Below are 25,113 nucleotides of genomic sequence, written 5' to 3' on the forward strand. Positions count from 1 at the left end.
GCAACAGCTCAAAATCTTACCGTCAATATGTATTATGCCTATCAAATTCATGCCCCTCAGCATATCTGGTCTCCTATTGTCAACTCATCTCGGCTCTTCCAACAATATTTGGTTGATGCATACACATGTATAGAAGAATGTCGTCTTGATTACATTGTTAAGCATCAATCTAATCTTCGGTCTGATTATGTTAGCGGCCTGTATGATGCGCTTTCAAAGGGAGACAGGGAGGCAAGTGTTGTTGGCAACGTGTATTCTTACCAGCATCATTTACTGGTGGTCCCCGATTCATGTATAGTCATTATCAAGACGCACTTTCTATATGTAGGGTGTATGGCAATCCACAATACTTTATTACTTTTACATGTAACGTGAAATGGCCATAAATAACACGCTACATGGATACACATATGCAAAGAGATGTGCACAGCAGAGCAGATATCATTGCTAGAGTGTTCAACATCACGGTTCATGAGTTTGTTCGGTTTCTAAAACAGGACAAAACATTTGGCGAGGTTGAAGCATGTATGTTTTCAATTTTGTATTCCTTTCATGTATGGGTTATTTGATTCATGTAGGCTATACGTCTTTGCAAATATCAATCATACTAATAATACTTTCCAAATCTACCTCTTTGTAGATTTGTTACCATTTGTCTTTCAATTTTTGTAACAAATGGTTAATATATTTTTTAATATTTGTTTTTACCTATGTTTGTTAATGTTTTTTCGTTATCATTTGGTACAAATTCAATTTCCATGTTATTTTCGTCTGATAAAAATGTTTACTTTATGCTGTCATATGGTTTCATTCTTATCCATGAGGATTTCATTTAACACACATTTTAGTCAATGTACTGAATCAGTAGATGCTTTCAAGCACGGCTGTTTACTCATATGTATATCAGATTCGAAACATCCCTTTTTATTTATAGATAATAGTTTTTGGTTTTTATTTACTTATTTATTTATTTAGTTTTTTGCAAGCACGGCTGTTTACTGATATGTAATAATTTACATTTATTTATTTATTTATTTTTATGCTTTTAGCTCTCACATTTGTAAGATACTATAAGAGCTATACATTACATTCCATAACTGGCTGTAAATGGTATATTAGATTCAAAACATCCCTTTTTATTCATACATAATAGTTTTTGGTTTTTATTTATTTATTTAGTTTTTTTTTTTCCAGTCTGTCACAGTTTTGTACCTGTCATCTTTTTATGGATTTCTACGTGTTTAATATAATGTGATTTTTATCATGAAATCGTTGTCATGTCATATTATAACACTGTTGCATTGGTTACATGATGCATAGCTTACTTGATTCATGTAGGCTATATGTCTATGTAGATATCAATAATACTAATCATCATTTCCAAATCTACCCCTTCGTAGATATGTTACCATCTGTATTTCCAATTTTGTAACAAATAGTTAACATATTCTTCGATATTTGTTTTTACATATGTTTGTTAATATACTTTTTTACATTTTTTACCCTTTGTTTTCAACTATGTTTTTTAGTGGTTTTTTTTGTTATAATTTGGTATAAATTGAATTTTGCTGTTATTTCCCTGTTGATCTGCTTTCTATATATAGGGTCTATGGCAATCCACAATGGTTTATCGGTTTTACATGTAATGTGAAGTGGGCAGAAATAACAGAGTACATGGATATGCATATCCAAAAAGATGTCCACAGTAGACCAGGTATCACTGCTATAGTCCTCAACATCAAAGTTGATGAGTTTGTTCGGTTTCTAAAACAGAACAAAACATTTGGTGAGGTTGAAGCATATATGTTTTGCATTTTGTCTTCGTTTGATATATATTTTAAATATAATGTTATTGTTACCATGAAATCATTAAGACGTGATGTGATTTCAGTATTCCAATGGTTACATGATTCATATTTTATTCGATTCATATCCAGCTATATGTCTTTGCAAACATCAATCATATTAATGATCATTTCCAAAGGTACCCCTTTGTACATATGTTACCGTTTGTCTTTCAATTTCACTAACGAATGGTTAACATACTTTTTAGTGTTTGCTTTAGGTGTGTTTTATAATATTTTTTTTGCTATGATTTCGTAGATATTGAATCCTCCTGTTATTTGACTGCAATAAAAGGTTTTAGTTCATGCTGGTACATGGTTTTGTCCTGATTCTTGAAGATTTTATTTTACACATACTTTACTTAATGCAGTAAACCAATTGATGCTTACAAACACTGCTCTTTATTCATACGTAACGATTGACAGTTAATTTTTTTCTTTAATTTTTTTCTTTATTTTTTTTCTCTTTTTTGTTTATTTTATTTTTTTTAGTTCTAAGTGTAACTTTTTTGCCATATTATAACAGCTATACATTACATTTCATATCTTCATACACATGTTATATTACATTCGAAATATCCTTCTTTATTCATACATAATAATTTTCAGTTTTTATTGGTTTTTTTTCCATTTTTTTTCACTCTGTTTCTGACTTTTTGTATCTGTTATTTTTATAACAGAATCTATTACATTCCATAATATATAATATTTCGTTCCCTTATTTGGCAAAAGTATATTTAATTGAATTTTCAATGTTTGTTAATATATTGGTATCTTTTATATGCTAATTTTGTATCTCCCTTTTATTTTTAGCATGAAATCATTAAGATGTCATGTTATAATGGTATGGGACTGTTCACAGTATCCATATTTTATTTGATTCATATAGCTTTCTATATGTACTAGCATTTGTGTTTGAATTTTGGTAACAGATTGTTAACATATTCACTACAGTTTGTTTTTAAGTGTGTTTTTTAATGTTTTTTTAGTTATAATTTGGTAGAGATAGAATCTTCCTGTTATTTGTCAGTCATGAAAGCTTTTACTTTATGCTCTCATATGCTTCTCTCCATACTATAACTGATCTACATTAGATTCCATATCTATCTGAAAGATGTCTACTTTTTAATATTTTTTATTATTATTATTTGTTCTTTTTATCTATATTCCATTAAATGTGATATGTTTTCAGTTTGATATATGTACAGATATTAACTTCAATGTATGCTTACACACTTATCTAGAAATAGAAAAATATTAAATGTTAATATTTTGAAAATTCTTCATAATTACATATTTGTACACTATTGAATTCCAAAAGAGAGGTCTTCCGCATTGTCATACTTTACTTTGGGTAAACAGTTCAGACAGAATAAAAGATCCAATTGATATTGACAGATATATTACAGCAGAGTTCCCGGATCCAATTAACGAGACAGAATTGTACGAGACGATAACAAGCTGCATGATCCATGGCCCGTGTGGACCGCTTAATGAAAAGGCTCCATGTACGAGAGATGGTAAATGTACTAAACATTTCCCTAGACCCTTTGTTGATAGCACATTCTTTGACAGAGAGGGATATGTACGGTACAAACGTAGCGCAAATGCACATCATACTACCCAATATGGACAGGTTGTAGACAATGGATATGTCGTCCCTTACAATAAAAGGCTTTGTTCCCGTTTCCGTGCACACATCAATGTTGAATACTGTGGCTGGAATATGATGATTAAGTACCTGTTTAAATATATTTCCAAATGAGCTGATCGCATAAGATACACTCTCCAAAAGGCAGAATCAACCAATCAGCCATCTGCAGCGCCACCCACTGCTACCCATAACAGATCCGAAAATGAAGATATATGTGCTATAAACGAGGTACAGAACTTTTTGGATGGGCGCTACATATGCCCACACGAAGCAGCATGGCGGATTTTAGACTTCCGTATACATCATCGTCATCCAGCTGTACAGATTCTAACTGTACATGAGGAAAACATGCAACAATTGCTGTTCAATGGAGAAAACACAATACCTGAAGTCCTATCAAATTCGAACAGCAGTATTACCACCCTACTTGCATGGTTTGAAAGTAATGCAAGAGATGCAAAAGGTCATGATTTGACATACCTAGATTATCCAAAATCTTACAAATGGGAAAAGTCATCTAAGTCATGGAGCCGAAGAATTTATGAGTCATCAAAAACAGTAGGTCGGCTTGTATTCGTACATCCTACATCTGGTGAATTATTTTATCTACGGATGCTACTCTGTCACCAAAAGGGATGTACATCATTTCAAGATTTGCGTAGCGTACGAGGTACCGTTTACCCACCCTTTCGGGCCGCTTGCAATGCACTTGGATTGATAGGGGATGATATTGAATGGCTTACCTGTTTCACAGAAGCTTCCATCTGGGCAACCGCATCACAGCTACGATCCCTTTTTTGCCACCTACTGCTTTTCTGTGAGGTCAGCAATCCACGTTTACTATGGGAAAGTGCATGTGATAAGATGAAAGATGACTATCTACATACCTTGAAACTCCAAATACCAGATAAGAATATTGCTTCAGCTGCTAACATAATTAAACAACAGTTGCTTCATGATTTAGATAACATCCTCCGTTCCGCTGTTCCATCCAAATCAATGGGAGACTTTGGCCTTCCTGTTCCTTCAGCTGATGTCATTGGTATTTTACGAAATCGGCTTCTACTGGAAGAATTGAGCTACGACAAGGAAGGGCTGCTAAAAGAGCACAATGAGCTGGTGCCAAAACTAAACAGTGACCAACGATCGGTCTATAACACAGTTGTCAGTTCCATAGAAAACAAAAAACAAATACTGATGTTTGTTTATGGACATGGGGGTACCGGCAAGATATTCCTATGGACAACCATTCTTTCCTATTTCAGATCCATAGGAAAGATTGTATTGGTTGTTGCTGCTTCTGGAATTGCATCACTTTTGTTACCTTCTGGAACAACTGCACATTCAAGATTCAAGATACCTATCAACTTAACAGACAAAAAATCATGCGATATTAAAAAACGCACCTTCCTTGGCGAACTTATGCAACGTACAACACTCATTAAATGGGATGAAGCACCAATGAGTGACAGAAGGTGCTTTGAATTTTTGGACCGCTCACTTAGAGATGTGCTAGATTGTGATCAGCAGCCGTTTGGAGGGATATCGATGCTTCTTGGTGGTGATTTCCACCAGACTCTTCCTGTTGTACCAAAAAGCACGCGTTCGGAAATCATTGCACTAACTTTACCAAGTTCATACCTATGGCCATATTTCATAGTTCGGATTTTACATACAAACATGATACTACAATCGTTTGACATAACAACCCAAAATTCAATGTCCACATCAGCCTTTGCAAGATGGTTGCTAGCTATTGGAGATGGAGTCATAGGTTTACCAGACAACGATGACCCACGTGATTCAAGTTGGGTACAAATTCCATCTTCACTCCTAATATCTGCCACTCCAAACTCTCTACAGACGTTGATAGATTTTGTTTATGGAGATGGTATACTTATCGACCCCACTGCTGCAGACCTTTCAGTAAGAGCAATAGTTTCTCCTACAAATGAGACAGCCGACGAAATAAACACCCACATTTTAAAAATCGTGAGAACAAGTGGTAGGACATACAATAGTACAGACATCATGGAACCAAATGGAAAGCACACATCAGATATGGAAGGCTTGTATCCAATTGAATACCTAAACCAACTAAACTTTCCAGGAATACCACCACATGAGCTTACAGTTAAAATACATTGTCCAATAATGTTGATAAGAAACATAAATCAGAGGGAAGGTTTATATAACGGTACCCGACTCATTGTCTCCCAATTGTTACCAAACGTTATCGAAGCAACCATCATAACCGGCACTTGCATTGGAAAACGTACATATATACCACGGATAAAATTCATACACAAATCATCAGATTTGCCATTCACGTTTTCACGAAAACAGTTTCCAGTGAAAGTTTGTTACTCGATGACTATCAACAAGAGTCAAGGACAGTCACTGCGTAGAATAGGAATCTATTTGTCACAGCCCGTCTTCGCACACGGACAACTTTATGTAGCACTATCCCGAGCAACATCACCAGATTCCATAAAAATACTAATAAAGACCAATGACACAGTGGAAGAGAATCAAACCAAAAATGTTGTGTTCAAAGATTTACTGCAGAAACTTACTTCAACAGAGGTCTATAGTATCACTACCTGTCATACCTTTCGTCAATCCTTTTCTAAAGACCATTACTACTTTTTGAAATCATTTTTGCTGTTCACTGCTTCCACATAATTTACATATCTATAGAACTTCTTATTCTTTTCCGAATATAACACTGATTTTCGCATATTTCTTTCCTTTAGAAAACGCAAACAACTCATGACGAGCATCTCTGACTTGAAGACTGATGGTATTGGAGGCCCGCTACAAGTTAGAATCCTACGGAAATGGAAACATGATGTCCGACAATACGAGACTTGGTATCTTGCTGTCGATAGATTTGTAAGTAGTCACCAAAAAAGATTACAACAAAATCAGGTTCTAAATTTTATAGTTTGATGTTCTTCAAATATTGAAAAGTATGTTGCTAACAAAAAATAAATTATTTACAGAAAGTACAAATAAAAGTTCTTACAACAAAATTACTGATAACAATTTTTTTATGTTTATAAAAACACCCAATTTGTTATTTTAAAAAAATCATCTCTTTAAGAAATGGTACATTCGTATATAATATGCCATAATCTGTAAATCATAAATATCCCTGTTTTGTAATAAAAATAGATCTAATGTCAACCTATTAACAGCATGACTGAGAAACTACATTCATCAAATCGTATAACAATCTCTTTTTACATGCAGATGCCATACAAATTCTTGGACAGCGAACAAATCAGAGCTACATTAAGTCTGTCCTCCATGTTTCACAGTGTTACACCATATCAGATTATAGCTGTCCTCAATTAGATAACTATCAAAAATTCCTTCAAAATGAGTTCTATATCGATGTTGGCCTCAAATCCATCATACAACCAATTCCAGATACATTAACAATACCCAAAACCTGGTTTCGGTTCGTATCAAAATCACATCTCATAGACCTTGGAGAAAGACCACCATATTATCCAGGTAATCATAATACCGACAAATCTGATTACATAGCTATTTCTTACACATTTACATTTACTACTAAACATATTACATTGGCGTCTTATCAAAGATCAGAGACTGTACCAAAGCAGGCGGGGAATCATTTGTGTTGCTCATACTAACCGATGAAAGGTATACATACTAAAAAGCATATGACAGTTATCGATTTTCTCATACCTATCTAACACCAAAAAAAATTCAATTTTATTAGTGGTAGTGAACTTGCAATCAATCTATGGAAAGAATGTATAACCAATCCAGACAAATTCAACCGCGACTCCTTACATCCTCCACCTGCGACAACGGTTGTTGCGGTCACGAACCTAAAACCATCCATATACAATGGTACTTTTTCTACACAGCCCTGTATATATCAGTCTTATCATTGTGATATGATGTTATGTCATGCATTCAATCTGCAAATCACTTTTCTATAGGAGTATTACGCTATGGTTCATCACATGCTACGCATATCTATGTGAATCCGGACATACCAGAAACAATAGCACTCATTAATCTGTGAGTCATAAATTACAAAAAAATCATATATTCCATATGGTAAACTTCCCATACTAATAAGAAGATGACATTAGATTTACAGGACCTTCAAGACCAGCACCACCACTATCAGGAACACCGTCAACCCTATATGACATGAAGACAAAAAACAGATCTGATCTTCTGGTAACATCATCTTAATAATATCTCTATTTACAAATAACATCCGCTTCAGACATCCATATCCAATTCTTTTATATCTACAGGATAAAACATTCATTGTACAGGCTTCAATCAAAGAATTTCACTATCAAAACAGCTGGTTCCAACCAATATGTCCAATATGCAAAGATCCCATCTTCAAAAGAGGTGAAAGCTGGTACTGCAGTGCACATGGACTAATCGAAAAGCCCACTTACATGTAAGCATCTTTTGAGTTAAATAAAGCATCATTCTTCTCTAACAAAAGTCTTTACAAATATTTTCCATTCATAGGTACAAATTAACAGTAACCATCACTGATGCTACGAACACGATATCAGCACTGATATCTGAGACATCATGTCAGAAACTGTTAAAGTCATCACTTGAGAACTTTATATCCAACAACCCACACATAAACAGAAACACCCTACCTCCTATCATCACTAACCACAAAAAACAAACAAAAAAGATGTCGATCCAAATGCTTAGAGCATCAACTCCCGACAATATACGCTTCATAATAATAGATATTGAAGACCCAACAACCAGGGCTCAAACATATGTGCCAGCAACACCAGCTCAACCACAAATGACAAGAATGCAACCAAGTGACACAACACCAGAGCCATCAACACCTGTTCAACATGTTGCACGTGCTCTCACCTACGATCCCACAGGTAAACACACACTAACAAAATCAAATTCAAAAACAAAAATCCAAAAAAAATACTAACAATTTTCAATTCATGTCTAACAGAATCTACACCAAGAAAAAATGCAAAGCGGACAGCCAAACAGTAGACATCATAGACAAGCACCGCAAAATGCATCTTTTGTTTGGACCAATATCACTATCTTTTGTAATATAAATATATCATCATGATCCTTTTGTTTGAACCATTGTCACTATCTTTTCTAATATAAACATATCATGATGACCCCCTATGACTGTAAACAATAACAAATAACTTCTCTTTGTATCAATCCTCTTCTTCTAAATTTCATAGATGTTTCCACAAGAAAAACACTGATAATATGCAGATCCATCCATCATTCTTTAAATGTATAAAACCCTGTCGAACATACATATGCAATGAATAATAAAACTAAACAAATATAATCTATATAACAGTTTCTTTCCTTCTATGAATTAACGCACCACCTACGTAATAACATGTACGGTAGCCATTACCCAAAACATGAATACACACATACCGATTTAAATAAATAATCCATTAAAATTATCCATTAATTAATAATATCTTACGGTAACAACCATTATCATTACGCAATTAAATGTTGATACATATATTCCACCAAACACATTGCATAAGAAAAAGAATATTTATGATCAATACTTATAAACTTACATAAATTACCACTTCAATTATACTAGATTCACTTGATCACATCCAACCACCAAACAGTAGTCATCAAATTAATTACCAAATCCAAGGTCAACGATTCTATCTACCAAATCAGCCAAGCAAACCTCATAGCCACCCTATCTACCACTTCTCAGCAGAAGAATTAAATTAGCAAAATTAATACCATTCAACAACCACAATAATCACTTGTAAAACCAGACTAGAAACCAACTAATTCGTCTACAAAAACGCAAACAAACATCATGAATACCGTCTTGCAGAAACTCACTGATCAGCTCGAAACGATGAAGCTGTCCTTGGCAGATGTCCAAACAACGTACACCACCATCAACAGTTCCAGACAGAATCTGCTGCATGATGCTCCAACAAAACTGCCAGATGTCCAAACGACGTACACCACCATCAACAGTTCCAGACAGAATCTGTTGCATGATGCTCCAACAGAACTGCCATACATGTTCAAACGCAGTCAAATAAATATTATTTATTTCAGAAGCGATAAAAATAACACAGATGCTAAAAATGAAACCTTCTGGCCCCCGCGTAGCGGGGGATAACCATCTAGTTAGCTATTAATGAAAATGTTAATTGAATTCTAAATTATTAGTTAACATGATTTCGTTTCATGCAAATATAAAAACAAGTAGACGTGTATTTTTATTTTGGGCCCAAAAAGACACTTGTTGGATCAAACCCTGGTTAAAGTAGATCCAAAAATCTTTTCATCGGCTTATTCTATTGTTTTTATAGACTTAAACCATCACTGATATAAATGTAATAAAAATGTGATAAATAGTACTCGATCTTTAAACCTATTTTATTTTTTATCTTATTTTTTACACCAAAAAAATATATTTCTAATACATTCCATTTGTATAATTTATATATATTCTCAAATACACTCTTTACTAATTAGATTTTAACAAATATATTTTATATTTTTTTATTATAATAATATTATAAATTATATTATCATAAAATTATAACAAAATAAATGTTACACAAAATAAATTTGAATTAGTTATTAATTTATTATAAATAATTATTAAATTAATAAGATTATATTTATAACAAATATATATTTCATATCTTTTTTATATGTTTTATATATCGAGCAAGAAATTGTTAGAATTAACTTAATAAAAAATAGGATATTACAAATACTAAATGTTATATTTAAATTATAATTAATAGTAGGGCTGGCAAATATGTACCATAGAGAACCAACCAACATGTTAACAACCGAACCAATTAAATCGGTAGCCAAGTTGTTTGGTAGCCAATATGTTTGGTTACTAATACCATGCCAATTAAGTAGTCTTGGTACGGTAACAGTATGAAATTTTGAATACCACGGTTGTACCGTACCAACCAATATATATATATATATATATATATATATATATATATATATATATATATATATATCAATTCATAAATACAAAGAAATATGAGTTCTCATATCTTCATGTTTTAATTAGAATAACAACTAATAAGTCTTAGAATTACTAAATTAATACATTGACCGACAAATTTCTTGATACTTATTGTTTGTTGTGCACGAGATCGGTGATACATAAACTAAAACTTAAAAAGGAATACTAACTTCTATTTCCTTGTACTTGTACTATTACCATTTGTTTCTTATAACAACTTGCTAGGGGTGGACCTCTTTTAATCCTTTTAGTGGTTTCCAAATAAAAAGAATACTACCAGAAGCGAGTGAAGCAACGGCAAAATGTCCACAAATTCAACTTATATTCATGTATAGTACATATTAGATAAAAAATTTGGTATATACCAAATACCAATATATACCAACCAAATTTGTTGGTAGCCAAATTAATTGGTACCAAGTACACTTGGTACGGTACTGGTAGCTAAAATCTTATACCAACTATAGTTGGTACGGTACATGGTTTGGAGAAAATAATTTCGGTACCGTACCAATTCCACCCCTAATTAATAGATAAAAATAAACTGAAAATGTATAAAATAAAAAAGAAAGAGACTAAAATCAGCAACTAAAACTTCAACTTCATTTTTTGAGATATGAGTAGTATTCTAAGTATGGGGAATATTATTCATATCTCCAAAAATGGAGATAGAAATGAGATAGAGTTGGAGAATAATAGGAGAAAAAATAGAGTTTGGGAGTGGGTTGAAGATGCTCTTAGTCTCTTATTTTTTATTACGGAAATTTGTAAAAAGAGTCTTTATATTTTTGTTTTTTTATCAAAAAAGTCACCATTGGTTTTTTTTTTTTTTTTACAATTTAACCACCGGAACAGACTATACTTGCAATTTGACTCAATTTGCAGGTTACAACAAACAAGTTTCGATGGTTAAATTGTAAACAAATTATCAATGGTGACTTTTTTTGTCAATAAACCACAATATAAGTAATTTTTTTCAATGCATAATAATTTTTAATCTCAAATCTTATATATTTTAATATTAAATTATAATCTATTTTTACTGAAACAACCATTAAAATTTGTTTGATTTTTTTTTGGAACGGTGGAATATTTATTAAACTAGCAAGTAGCTAGAAAAGAAGCATTAAATCAAAATTGTAGCAGACATAAGATTATGAAGCCAAGAATTCTAATTGATCTTAGCTTTCCTACATCTATTAGAGATCCAAAAAAATGCCCTATGAACTACAACATCAAAAAAACAAAGATTTTTTTGGGTTAGTGATGTGTAATATAAGTACTAGTTTTAAAACTAACTAATCTAGACTAATCAACACAAATAGGCAATGCACCTAATCGATTAATAGGATAGTTCAGGTAAGTCGAGTATCGAACACATGGAACAAAAATAATAGCTAAAATTATCTAAGTAAATTAAGCAATTAAATGGGGGGGGGGTATAGTTTTGCAAGTCTAGAAACTTAAAAGCAATTAACAATGAAGTACTTTAAACTAAAGAAGAAACAAGAAAACAATTTTTAATTCAAGATATTAAAGAGGCTTTCATTTAGATGCGATTCACTTGCTACTATGGTTGATTTCGTGAAAGTGCAATGGATTATAGTGTGGTTGTTTACCGATTTCTAGATTGATTAGAATTATGATCAAAAGACCAATCCTTTAGCTTAAAAAATTCATTCATTCAGTGATCAAGAGAACAAATTAATAAGAAAACTATTGTGAAGTTCAAATTATGGAAGACTTATCATTTTGATTGATATAAATGGTTTAAAAGCATCAATACAATATATGATTGTTCTTCATATATTAACTTTCATATCAATTTACCAACTTTTCTATTTAACCCTAGGTTTTTGGTCAAAACACTAGTCCTATAACCTTGTTACTTACAAAATCATAAGATTCAAGCCAACTAAGAAAGATAGTTCTGATAGGTTTTATAGGTTACAAATATTATATGTGGCGGAAAAACTTAACCCTAAGTTCACATGCAACCTATTGGATCTAAGTTTTCTCTTTTGATTACAACAAACAATTAAACATCAAGAACCCTAGGAGTACTCTGTTATTTTCAAATTTCATTAAGGGTTTTAGGGTTTACATACCTTTTGATTATTGTAGTAAATAATCAAACAATATCTTGTTGAACAAGCTTCATAAAGCAAGCACCAAAAATCCTATGCCTCTAATGGTTTGTACCCAAAGCCTTGAAATAGAAGACTTGAGAGGAGAGAGGAGGGAGGAAGGAAATTTTTGACTCTAAGGCTCTTAGAGAAGTGTTTGCCGAAAATTCTAATACCATTAGGGTATTTATAGGTGATTAAGGTATCTAAGGCAACCCTAATTTGAATATTAAATTAATATCTCAAATAAGGCAGTTTTCTTTTACCATTTCCTTACTCCCCAATGCATTCTAGAAGCCTTAAAGAGCTCCACCAAAACTATCCCTTCTAGGGAGGTTCTGGAAGCTTTCATTTGCTAAACTTTTGAACATTATCACCTTCAGTCTTTATTTTTTTAATTAATCCAATTAATCTCAAAATTAATTGTAATTAGTTATTAATTAAATAATATTATTTCTAATTAATATATTAAACTCATAATATATTATTTCTATTTATGAATCTTATAATAAACCAATAAATTAACCTTTCTCTCCAAAAACTCATTCTGTCACTTACTAGTTTTGAGGGCAACCCACTTTGCTTTTAATTCAAGTACATACCAATTTAGTTATTAGCTTAGACACCTAATCCAACAGTCTCCCACTTGGATAAGTCTATAACTACAATTACAAGTATAACTTCTAAATCAAACAACAAAGGTGTTTTCCAAAGCAACTCCAGACTCTGATTTGATCAGACATCGGTCCTAACTCCTAAGATAAGTGATCAAATATTCATTCGTTCAACAAGATATCATATGGACATGAGACATGAATTACAATCAATCTTTTGTCCAAAAATTTGTTTCACAATTTCCCGATTTGTGATGACCTCATAAGACTTACTAATTTAATATATCAATTTAGTCCTGGCTGGGCCCAACACTATAACGTCAACACCAAATCATAGCGGGGCCCAAAGATATCGTTTTTCCATTAGGGAAAAAGGAACGAAATTTTTTTGACTCATATGCTTGTATCTTTTACTCACCAAATCATGCATGACACTACGTTTTATAACATCATGTTACTGATACGTTTACGTAGCACTAATGCACAAACGACTTGTAAATTATAACTCATATTTCTTCATTTCAAGAGTTTAAGATGTTATCGTCTCAAAATTACCCGTGATGTAATCCATGAAGTAATTCTTTGAGTGTGAGTTTATTCAATACTTAAAATCTCCATTTTTCTAAGTATTCATGAATATTGTAGCAACTATTGCAATGTCTAATCTCCATAGACAGTCTACAGTCTTTTCACGATACTATTACTTCACTACTTACTTCCAAAAGTATGAACGAATGTGAAGTTTTGAATAATCAAATTATTCAGGAAGTAAAACATGCAAAACAAAACACAAGAATAAATAATTGAAAAAGGTAATAACCATACTCATAAATAATCTATGTTACTTAATCACCAAAGTCAATTGCATTTATTTTGTTACGAGTTTCAAAATATCAACTAACTACTAAAACTTATATCATCTCTCAATACTATGCTCCTAGCATGTTGGTTATGCTTAACCCTACTCAGATCCTTCGTGAAAGGATCTGCAGGATTATCTTATGAGGATACTCTCTTCACTATAAGATGACATTCTTCAACCCTCTGTCTGATGTAATGGTACCTTTATGTCGATATGCTTGGATCTACCATGATCCTTGGGCTCTTTGTTCAAAGTAACCGCGCCTTCATTATCACAGTAAAGTTCCAATGGCTCCTGAATGGTCAGTGCTACTCCAAGATCTCGGATAAAGTTCTTTAACCAAGTTGTCTCCTTTGATGCCTCACTTGCTGCAAGTACTCTGATTCAAATATAGAATCAGCCACTGTATCCTGCTTAGAATGCTTCCAAGTCACTGCTCCACAATTCAACACAAACATCCAGCCTGACTGAGAACAAAAGTTGTCTCGATCCGTCTGAAAATTGCCATCACTATATCTTGTTACTCTTAATGTATCACTGCCTCCAAGGACTAAAATCATATCCTTTGTCCTTCGCAGATACTTAAGTATGTTCTTTACTGCAGTCCAATGAGCTCTACCAGAATTGCACTGAAAATGGCTAACCATGCTTTAGGAAAAAGACACATCAGGGCGAGTACATGTCATAGCATACATGATCGAACCTATAGCTGAAGCATATGGGACTTGACTCATATTAACTGTCTCTTCATTTGTATTGGGGCTTTGAGTCTTACTTAACGTAGCATTACTTTGAATAGGCCATTCCCCTTTCTTGGAATTTTCCATACTAAAATGCTTAAGTATTTTATCCAAGTAAGTACTTTGACTAAGACCAATAAGTCTTTTCTTTCTATCCCTCATAATCCTTATCCCAATAATATAGGAATCTTACCCTATATCCTTCATGGTGAAACACTTCCTGAGCCAATATTTCACCTTCTTGCAAGGTCTGAATGTCGTTTCCCATAAGGAGTATTTCATCAACATACAAAACTAGGTAAGTTACTATACTCCCACTAGCTTTGACATGCACATATGACTCATCCTCGCTCCTAGAGAAACCAAACTCTTTCACTTTCTCATGCAAACAAAGATTCCAGCTGCGAGATGCTTGTTTCAATCCATAAATGGATTTCTCAAGATTACACACTTTATTAGGAAACTTTGCACATAAAAAACCCTCTGTCTGACTCATGTAAACATTCTCATCCAACTTCCCATTAAGGAAAGCAATTTTGACATCCATTTGCCTTATTTCATAATCATGAAAGGCAACTATGGCAAGCATTCTTCTAATAGACTTGATCTTAGCCACTGGTGAAAAGGTCTCATTATAGTCAACCCCAAAGTTTGATTAAATCCATTTGCAACCAGTCGTTCTTTGAGCGTGTGTACTTTCCCATCCATGTCGATCTTCTTCTTGAAGATCCATTTGCAACTTACTATCTTTCGACCAGGTTCATGATCAACCAAATTCCAAACCTGGTAGTCATACATGGACTGAATCTCGCTGTCTTTTGCCTCTTTCCATTTGGTAGTCTCAGGGCTTACCATTGCTTCCTTGTAGTTAGCTGGCTCATCCAAATTTACTAGTGTATCATGATTGATAAATGTGTCACCATCAGACATTATATGGAAACCATAGAATATTGGTGGCATGCTACCTTTACCTGATCGACGACAAGGTAATGAACTGTCAATGGGCTCGAGAGGAGTCTCATCCTCGGGTTGAGAGCTAGTGTCTTTTAAGGTTCTTTCATTGGTTGATTATGGAATTTCTTCAAGATCAATAGCACTCTCACTGTCCTCTTTGAATATGAGCTCTCTCTCGCGAAAGACTCATCTTCGAGCTACGAAGACCACCTTTTCACTAGGTCTGTAGAACAAGAATCCAAAAGACTTTTGTGGCTAACCAATGAAAATACACCTCTAACTTCTAGGTTCTAGCTTATTGTGAGTCTCTCTTCTAACGAAAACTTCACAACCCCAAACCTTGATGTGGCCTAGCGAGGGAACTTTCCTTGTCCACATCTCGTGAGGTGTTTTGGCAACATTCTTAGTAGGGACAGGATTAAGAACATGCGTGAATGTCTCTAAGGCATACCCCCGGAAAGAAATAGGAAGTGAAGCTCGACTCATCATGGAACGAACCATGTCTAAAAAGGTTCGATTTCTCCTCTCAGCCACACCATTAAGTTGTGGTGTCCTAGGAGTAGTCAATTGTGAAACTATTCCACATTCCTTTAGATAGTCGTGGAACTCGATACTAAGATACTCTCCACCTCTACCAGATCGAAACATCTTTATCTTATTGCCCAGTTGATTCTCAACCTCTTGTTTAAACTCTTTGAACTTTCCAAAGGTTTTGATTTATGTTTGATTAAGTATATATATATATATATATATATATATATATATATATATATATATATATATATATATATGCTATAATCATCCGTAAATGTCACGTAAAACCGATTGTCATCTCGTGTGGTTGATCTGAAGGGTCCACACACATCTATGTGTATGAGATCCAACAAACCTTCACCTATTTAACAAGATCCAGTGAAAGGTGATTTTGTCATCTTACTCAAAAGACAAGATTCACATTTGATAGTTTATTTTATTTCCTTCCTTTTAATAGTTTATTTTAGAGTTTTTAGCTCTTTTTATTAGTATTGCATTGTATATTCTTTATTTTCTTTATCATGGATCGTATCGGGTACTTTCTATTTTGCATGAGGTATTTTGCAGGGTTTTAGAACTTGTTGCCGTTGTGGATTAGCTTGGATATGGGCTTTATGGGCTTTCGAGGCATTATTGGGATTTACGGATCCGTCAAAGGAGATTTGGGCTTAAAAAGTTGAAGACTTGGATGAAGTGGGCTTATGAAGATTGGTCTTGGATTCTTATTTTAGGCTTAGACTATCCATATTTGAAGCTTGAAGATGATTGGTTAAATTTGAATCATGTGAGGTGTGGAGGGGACCAAGGGAATCTTAGGTAGTGGGGTGTATAGTGGAGAAAAATGAGCCAATAGCATTCCAGCAATATTTGTGAGGGTGAAGTCTCAGTTGCGCAACACTTGCGAGGGTACCTGGTCAACTGCACACTTTTGGGCATTTTGGTCATTTTGCTCACCATTTACCTTGGGGGTTGGGTCTTTTAGCACACACTTCGATTTTCCACCATAGGAGACCATTGGAGGCGATTTTTGGAGCTTGACACATATTCTTCTCATCTTTCTAAGTAATTGGTAGTTTCTTGATGCAAATACACTTTTGTGATTGTTATTTTGTTGCCATGAGTGGCTAGTTTCTCTATTTTGGTTAACTTTGGCTAAAACCCTTGGATATTTGTGGGTTTGAAGGATTCATGCTTAATTGTCACTTATCTTATGTTTATGATTCTAGTTCATATTTCTTATGCTTGTTTAATACTTTGATCATGAGCTTGGTACTTAAATGAGCAATTGTTGGTTTATTTCTTTGGTTTAGCATTGAATCATTGAATTTACTTAGAACAAGGGCTTTATGATGGTAGAAATCATCTCTAGCTTATGAGTCATGACTCCTTTATGGATGTGTAAGCATTGACATCCTCTAGGAATTGGGGATTCCTTCATTCTTAAGGCTAATCAACTTTCTTGGGTTCAATTGCTTCAATTGAATCTTTGATTTTGATTAAGAAGGTGTGCCGTGGGCTTCCCCAACCTCCATACTACCTATGAGGAATCTTGGCATATCATGCTTCATGATTACTATAACCAATTTGGGATGAATTATAAGTTTCATATTGAATCCTAATGATAAACACACAAATGTTCATTGTGTTGAATTGCCTTGGTTGACCAATTCTCTCCAATATTTGAGCATCTCACCATCTTGCTTAATTGCAAGCTTTTTAGTTATTCAAGTCTTTTAGTTTTCAAGAAATCACAACACCCCTCTTTTAATTTATTTGTAGTTAGTTAGTTTTATTACACATGTTCTATTGGATTGCATTGGTGATTGAATACAACCATTTCCCCGATGATCGATACCCCTTTTTACCATTATATTACGTTTTATTTGCAAACAAAGGGTGTAACTTGCTTGGTGGACTTGACATCCCATCAACATTCATCATCCGACCTTAAGTCAAATGATTCCAACACTCCATACTTTTGGAGTTAGGCGATGCGTTTCTTGTTAATGCATCCAAGACGACAATGCCACAAGCATGCTTTGTCTACACCATTAGACGAATCAATATTTAATACACTATTGCTATCAACACAAATCACAGTTCCATACACATCATTACAAGGTAAAGCTTCAAACACACACCATTACAAGGTAAAGCTTCAAACATAAAAACACTATTTTTATAAGCTAAAATCGGATCATTCATATCATTAAAAGAATATCAAAATCATTGTCTAAACAATACATGAATAGAAATAATGTTTCATGTCATTTCTAATGAATAGCAACAATTAATCAAATCTATCCTAACATTACTACTAAGCATAAGACCATAACTTCTAATCTTGGTAAGTGGAGAAGATCACATATTTTCTATGATCATATTTATTCTTCCATGCTCCACTTCTTCACTTTCTCTTAGCCCCTGCAAATCAATACAAATATGAAATTCACATCCTGTATCAAGGACCCAAGAACGAGTAAGTTGTGAGTTATTGACTTGAATAGTGTATATACCTAACGACGATGGCTTGACCTTTCCATCCTTGATGTCTTGCAAGTATTTAGGGTAGCTTCTTTTCCAATGACCCTTTTCAGTATAGTAATAGCAAGTGGCCTCTTTGGGGTCACTAATATCAAGAATATTTGAACCAGGCTTTGTCTTTGACCCATTGTTAGATGATCTGGCTTGGGCCTTGTCCTTCCAGTTCGATTGAGGTTTAACCTTCCTCTTTTTCCTTTGTTTTGCCCAATGGCAAGGACGGGAGCACTTGTAGCAGAAGGGACTTGATTCTTTTTCATCCTTGATTCAACTGTCTGTAATAGGTTATGAAGTTGGGCTAATGTGGTCTCTATGTTGTTCAAATGATAAGTCAAGATGAATTGGTCATAACAAAATGGCAAGGAGTTAAATACTATGTCTATAGCCAAATCCTCATCAAAGCTCATATTTAACCTTTCAAGACACTCTACGTATCTCTGCATTCTCTGCACATGATTGCAGACAAACTCTCCCTCTTTTAACTTGAAGGTCATTAATGCTTTGACGACCTCATACTTTTCTTGACACACTTTCTTGTGGAACTTTTACACAAGATCCAAGCCCATATCGTACAGCCAGTAGTCTTCATAGAACTTTTGCAACTTGGGTACCATAGTTTCAACCATGATGCAAGCGACCTTTGTTGCATCGTCATAGTGTTTCTTGCAGGCAACAATCTCTTCTGCAGTAGCAGTTGATTCATCGATTTCGACAAGGGCTTTATCAATGACATGTTTTTTTCCCTCGTATCAAAGAGTCATCTTGAGATTTAACATCCAAACAATGTAGTTTGGACCAACTAGTTTCTCTTTAGAGAGGATTGATAGTAGAGTGAAGTTTTTGGAGGAATATTGAGTAACAGTAGCATCTCTAAGAGTAGACATTTATATGAAAGAAGTAGTTTTAGATAGTTGATATAAATCCTTAATATTTTTAACCCATAATTAATAATCAAGACTATCATCCAAGATAACTATTCATAACTAAGAACAAGGATGTCGTAATCTTATTGCGAATTTATGAAGGTAGGTAAAAAAAATCACCAATTTCAAACTAAGAAATTCCTAGATCTTTTGAGATTCATTGAATCCTATAAATGACATGTTTAATCTCAAATTATGCTCTTCTATTTGTGACTGGGATGCCGAGGATCACAAAAGAGATGTAAATAACCATGCAAACACGCTTGGCACCCTCGATGTCATTTATCATCTCCAATTAATGTGTCGGTTAACCACACGCGCTCCATTAACAATGATAATTTTCGATATGTTCATAATTTCTCTTTAAAGTCTCTATTAATGTGTCGGTTAACCACACACGCTCCACTAACGACATATTAAAGTATGATGTGTGTTTTCATGGATTAACGTACTTTTCATATTTTTCCTAAAGTAACTAGAGTGAGATTTTTTAAAAGAAGGTTCTAGTACTTTTATATCATTATACTTATTAATGAGATTATGTCTTATCAAACTCGTTCGGCTAACGACCCTTCACCATACAGGAGAGCGGTGGGTGAGAATGGACACCCATTCAACGACCATTTTATAGGTCGCTTCCTTATACCTTCTTTATAGCATGGTTTCGTGAATGATGTGTACTAGCAATTTGACTGATTTGTCTTATACATATAGTAATTACCTTTTAATAATAATAAATAAGGTATATTTTAAAACCTCTCAAAATATGAGGTTTAAATATTAATTATTTAAATTAAGACTTTTAATTAATCAATATTAAACCATTTATGATTTATCTTTAACTTTTAATTAACCAATTAATTATATTATTTAAATAATTATGGATTAAATAATTATTTACAATTAATCAATTAATAAAATAATTCAAATTTAATCCTAACCCAACCCCCCCCCTCCCCCCTAATTTTCAAAAATAGGGCTTGGGATTATCAGGTTTTAATTATTTAAAATTTAAGCTTTTAAAATAACAATTAAGGAAACTAGATAAACCCTAAAAGGGCTCTCTAATTTTCAAAAAAGGTCAAGGAGGCTAGGGTTTCAAGAACCCTAGCAATTTTCAAAAATTCTAAGCGTAGAGGCTAGTGTTTCAAGAACCCTAACAATTTTCGAAAATGCCTCCCTTAGGGTTTAATTTCTATTAACCCTAATTTTGATCTATTCAACGTTGTGCAAGATCAATTGAAAAGAATGGCTCTGATACCGCTAATAGATTTTATAGTTTACAAAAATTATATGTGGCGGAAAAACTTAACCCTAAGTTTACATGCAACCTATTGGATCTAAGTTTTCTCTATTGATTGCAACAAACAATTGAACATCAAGAACCCTAGGAGTACTCCACTATTTTCGAAACATAAAGGGTATTAGAGTTTACATACCTTTTGATTATTGTAGTAAATAATCAAACAATTCCTTGTTGAACAAGCTTCAAAAAGCAAACACAAGAAATCTCGTGCCTCTAATGGTTTGTACCCAAACCCTTGCAATAGAAGACTTGAGAGGAGAGAAGAGGGAGGAAGGAAATTTTCGACTCTATAGCTCTTATAGAAGTGTTTGCTGAAAATTCTAATACCATTAGGGTATTTATAGGTGATTAAGGTATCCTAAGGCAACCTTAATTTAAATATTAAATTAATATCTCAAATAAGGCAGTTTCCTTTTACCCTTTCCTTACTCCCTAAAGAAATTCTAGAAGCCTTAAGGAGATGCACCAAAACTGTCCCTTCTAGGGAGGTTCTGGAAGCTTTCCTTTTCTAAACTTTTAAACATTATCACCTTTAGTCCTTATTCTTTTAATTAATCCAATTAATCCCAAAATTAATTCTAATTAATTTCTTATTAATTATTAATTAAATAATACTATTTCTAATTAATATATTAAACTCATAATATATTAATAAATTATTTATTGCTATTTATTAATCTTGGAATAAACCAATAAATTAACCTTTCTCTCCAGAAAGTCATTCTGTCAATTACTAGTTTTGAGGGCAACCCAAAAGACTTTGCTTTTAATTCAAGTACATACCAATTTAGTTATTAGCTTAGAAACCTAATCCAACAAATTCATCAAATCTCAGTTAAACTTAACAATAAACAGAAAAATAAGTTCTCATTAACATAAAATGTTATTTTAACAAGCAACCAAAAGAAATAAGTAATTAGTTATAATCCAAATCTACTTAATCAACACATAGTATGCAAGATCATCCATTCTAAACGAAAGTTAGGGTATTTAGCCCATAACTACGGGAAAAAAACATGTAAAAACAAAAATCACTTTGACAAACATGATCAAATCAAAGCAATAGAGTAACTAAGAGTAATGTTGCCTTTAGATCTCTTTAAAATCAAGCCTTAACATGATTTATGAACTCCAAAACCCCCAAAGGATGCTTCTGGTCTCCAAAAGTCGTCAAAAACTTCCAACATAAGTTAGGGTTGAGATCCAAAACTATAAATATATAGTTTCCAGAAATCACCTCCCAAGCCACGACAAATAGGCTCCATGACATAGCTTAGGTTCTCCATGTCGTGGTCTTCAGATTTCTTGATATCTTTTGACTCTGATTGACTTGGTCCGAAATTCCAGCTTCCAGCTACACAATTACTTCCTTTTCATCCCGAGCATGTCTTCACTGCTACAAAACAAAATTTAAACGAATTAAGTACCTTTTGTACTATAATGAGCATAATTGTAGCTAAAAGTATTAAGAAAATGCATAAAATATGATTAAATATGCATATATCAAAATACCTCACACTTGACTTTTGCTTGCCCCCAAGCAAAATTGATTTTATTATCATCATACCATTACATCAAAACCCAAGTCACCAACATCGCATGAGACAGTCCATTTTGAGCTCATCCATTACATCAAGATCGCAATGCATATATTTGTGTCTAATATTCCTAAGAACTTCCTTAATCCTAAATACTCACAATCCTCATAAACACTTCCCATTTATTCTGAACAATATTCATTTTACGCATCCCTCCGAATATATCCTCAGAAATCTTTCTTAACCTCAAGGTAATTTTTGATTAAGCCCCCAAGCATACATATAGGAAATAACCTAGAAAAGAAAATTTACAATAAATTAAAATACTCAATTGACTTCTTAGCGATTTTTGCTTCATTCTTCAATATCTTCAATCTGCAAACTTTATAAGATTTTATTCACTCAACATTTCTCTTTTTTTTTTCTTTTTTTACTCAAAACTAAAAACCTAAAGAAAAATATATGCTTAAGCAATGGAGCTTAATTTCAGCCTTTATTGGTTAGAGGCATTAGACTACATAAGCTTTCTTGGATACATTTCTGGTACACGATGCTAAATATATTATGTCCCTCAAACTAAACAAGGTTATGTTTTTGTCCCATGATTTCACTAAGATAGGGAAGCCACAAATATACTAGAACATATATTGGCTCAAATAAACATCGAAGCTCGCATCGGATCGTCCCATACAACACTAGCAACCTAGGTCTCAACACACAATATAACAATTTTTTAACTAGATTCAATTTTAGACCATTATTTCAAGTCTCTTTAAAAAAATTTAATCCTAGTCATTTTTCTTTTTTCATATATCCAACATGATTGTATTCATACGTTCAACCCCTTACCCCACACTTAATTCACGCAGCGTGCCCATTGCATGCATAAACAATTAAAGAACATATCAATAAAGAAGGAGAAAATGGAACAGACTCCCCTATGATAGAATTTATGAGGTCGAAATCAAATGGTGTGTGGCTGACATCTCGTGAAATAGATGGAAAGCAAGACTTTAGACCTCTATATGAATGATCTTCGAGTTGCCAAGAAAACGGACTCCCAAATTTGGTGATGAAACAACTTGAAAATCAACCTGAGCATACTTCACACTGTGGCTAGGTAATGCCACGTCGTGGCTGCTGTATCTTAAAAAAAATATGTCTTTTGTCCAATCGTGAAGCTGGTTAGAAAATGTAATACCAAGGTGGTATACTCCTCTTATTATGATGTAAAATCATGTCTTCCAGTTAATATAACTTGTAAAGCACATATTTTTCTCAAAATCTCTTTTCAAGTCGCAAATCTCACCCCACACTTATTCTTCTAGTCATGTTCTCAGGAATTTCTAACGTATTCTCTCATCAACCAAACTTCTGCATGATCTAAAAACATAAACAAACAAGTAATAAAAAAGGAAAAACAATTACACAAATTAAAATTATGTGAATCCTAATTACTTAAATCCTACAAATTAAACACACAAAATTAATAGTCTTAAAACACCATTAAATAAAAAGAAAAGCAAGGATAATCATTCTTCCTCCTCATCATCTCCATCTCCAACCCCACTAGTGCCTACTCCACCTCTATGTTCGGCACATCTCTCCTCCCAAGATGGTATGCATGTGTAATGGGGAGGTGCTCCGACCGAAGGTGTGATCTCTAGATGATACATGATCGCTCAGGGGTGTTAGAAACAATGTTTGAATCAATCGAATAAATGAAAGCAATAAAGAACACAAGATCTAAATATGATTTGTTTAGCTCCGATTAAGTCTAAATGAGTACACATGGGTTTGTAGTACAAAGAATAAACGGAAAGTGTTCCTTACTCTATACCTAAGTACTTACCCTATTTATTGGGTACATCAGACATACAAAAATACAAGGACCAGTCTATACATATCGAAACCTGAAATACCTTGTAAATAGCTTAGATAATGAAAGAGCGTAACTTTCTTTATTTACAAACACAAACTAAAAGATATAGCTTCCGACCCTCACTACAACTTTTGACTCTACAATCTCCCCCTTAGTGAGAATAGTCGAAACATCAAGCTATAATCTTTGTTGCCTGTAAAAACTCCTTTTGAATCTCCATATAACAAAGAATGATTTTTCGAATCTCCGCTTTGTCTTCATTGTCATTCCTCTTGCAGTTATTGATGCAGATTAAAAGATTCGAAAAATAAGAGTTTAAGTATCTCTCAATGCCATTCACTTGGAATAGAAACTTCGTCAACCAGCCCTTCTTGTTCTTTCCTTGGAATACTATGCCAAAAGGATTATGAATATTTTCACCATCTTCAAACTTATAAATGTTCATCCTTCCCTTCAACAAAGATTGAGGCACCTTTGAATTTTTATTGATTGTTAATGCCAGATTTATATCAGTAATTGCCACATA

General features: G+C 33.4%; 1 protein-coding gene across 1 annotated transcript; it reads left to right on the plus strand.

Annotated features, from left to right (window-relative positions):
* The first annotated feature begins 398 nt into the window (after nucleotides 1–398).
* LOC145126661 (uncharacterized) lies at nucleotides 399–8,544 on the plus strand. Its single transcript, XM_079061985.1, has 11 exons — nucleotides 399–525; nucleotides 1,050–1,110; nucleotides 1,195–1,251; nucleotides 1,605–1,791; nucleotides 3,037–3,066; nucleotides 3,166–3,364; nucleotides 3,611–6,084; nucleotides 6,199–6,393; nucleotides 7,827–7,918; nucleotides 8,035–8,420; nucleotides 8,501–8,544. The coding sequence occupies exons 1-11, from the start codon at nucleotides 399–401 to the stop codon at nucleotides 8,542–8,544; spliced, it is 3,852 nt and encodes a 1,283-aa protein (XP_078918111.1).
* The last annotated feature ends 16,569 nt before the right edge of the window (nucleotides 8,545–25,113 follow it).

This window comes from Lactuca virosa, chromosome 7 (genome assembly GCF_052849685.1).
Source record: "Lactuca virosa cultivar CGN04683 chromosome 7, Lactuca_virosa_CGN04683_v6, whole genome shotgun sequence".
Taxonomy (NCBI): domain Eukaryota; kingdom Viridiplantae; phylum Streptophyta; class Magnoliopsida; order Asterales; family Asteraceae; genus Lactuca; species Lactuca virosa.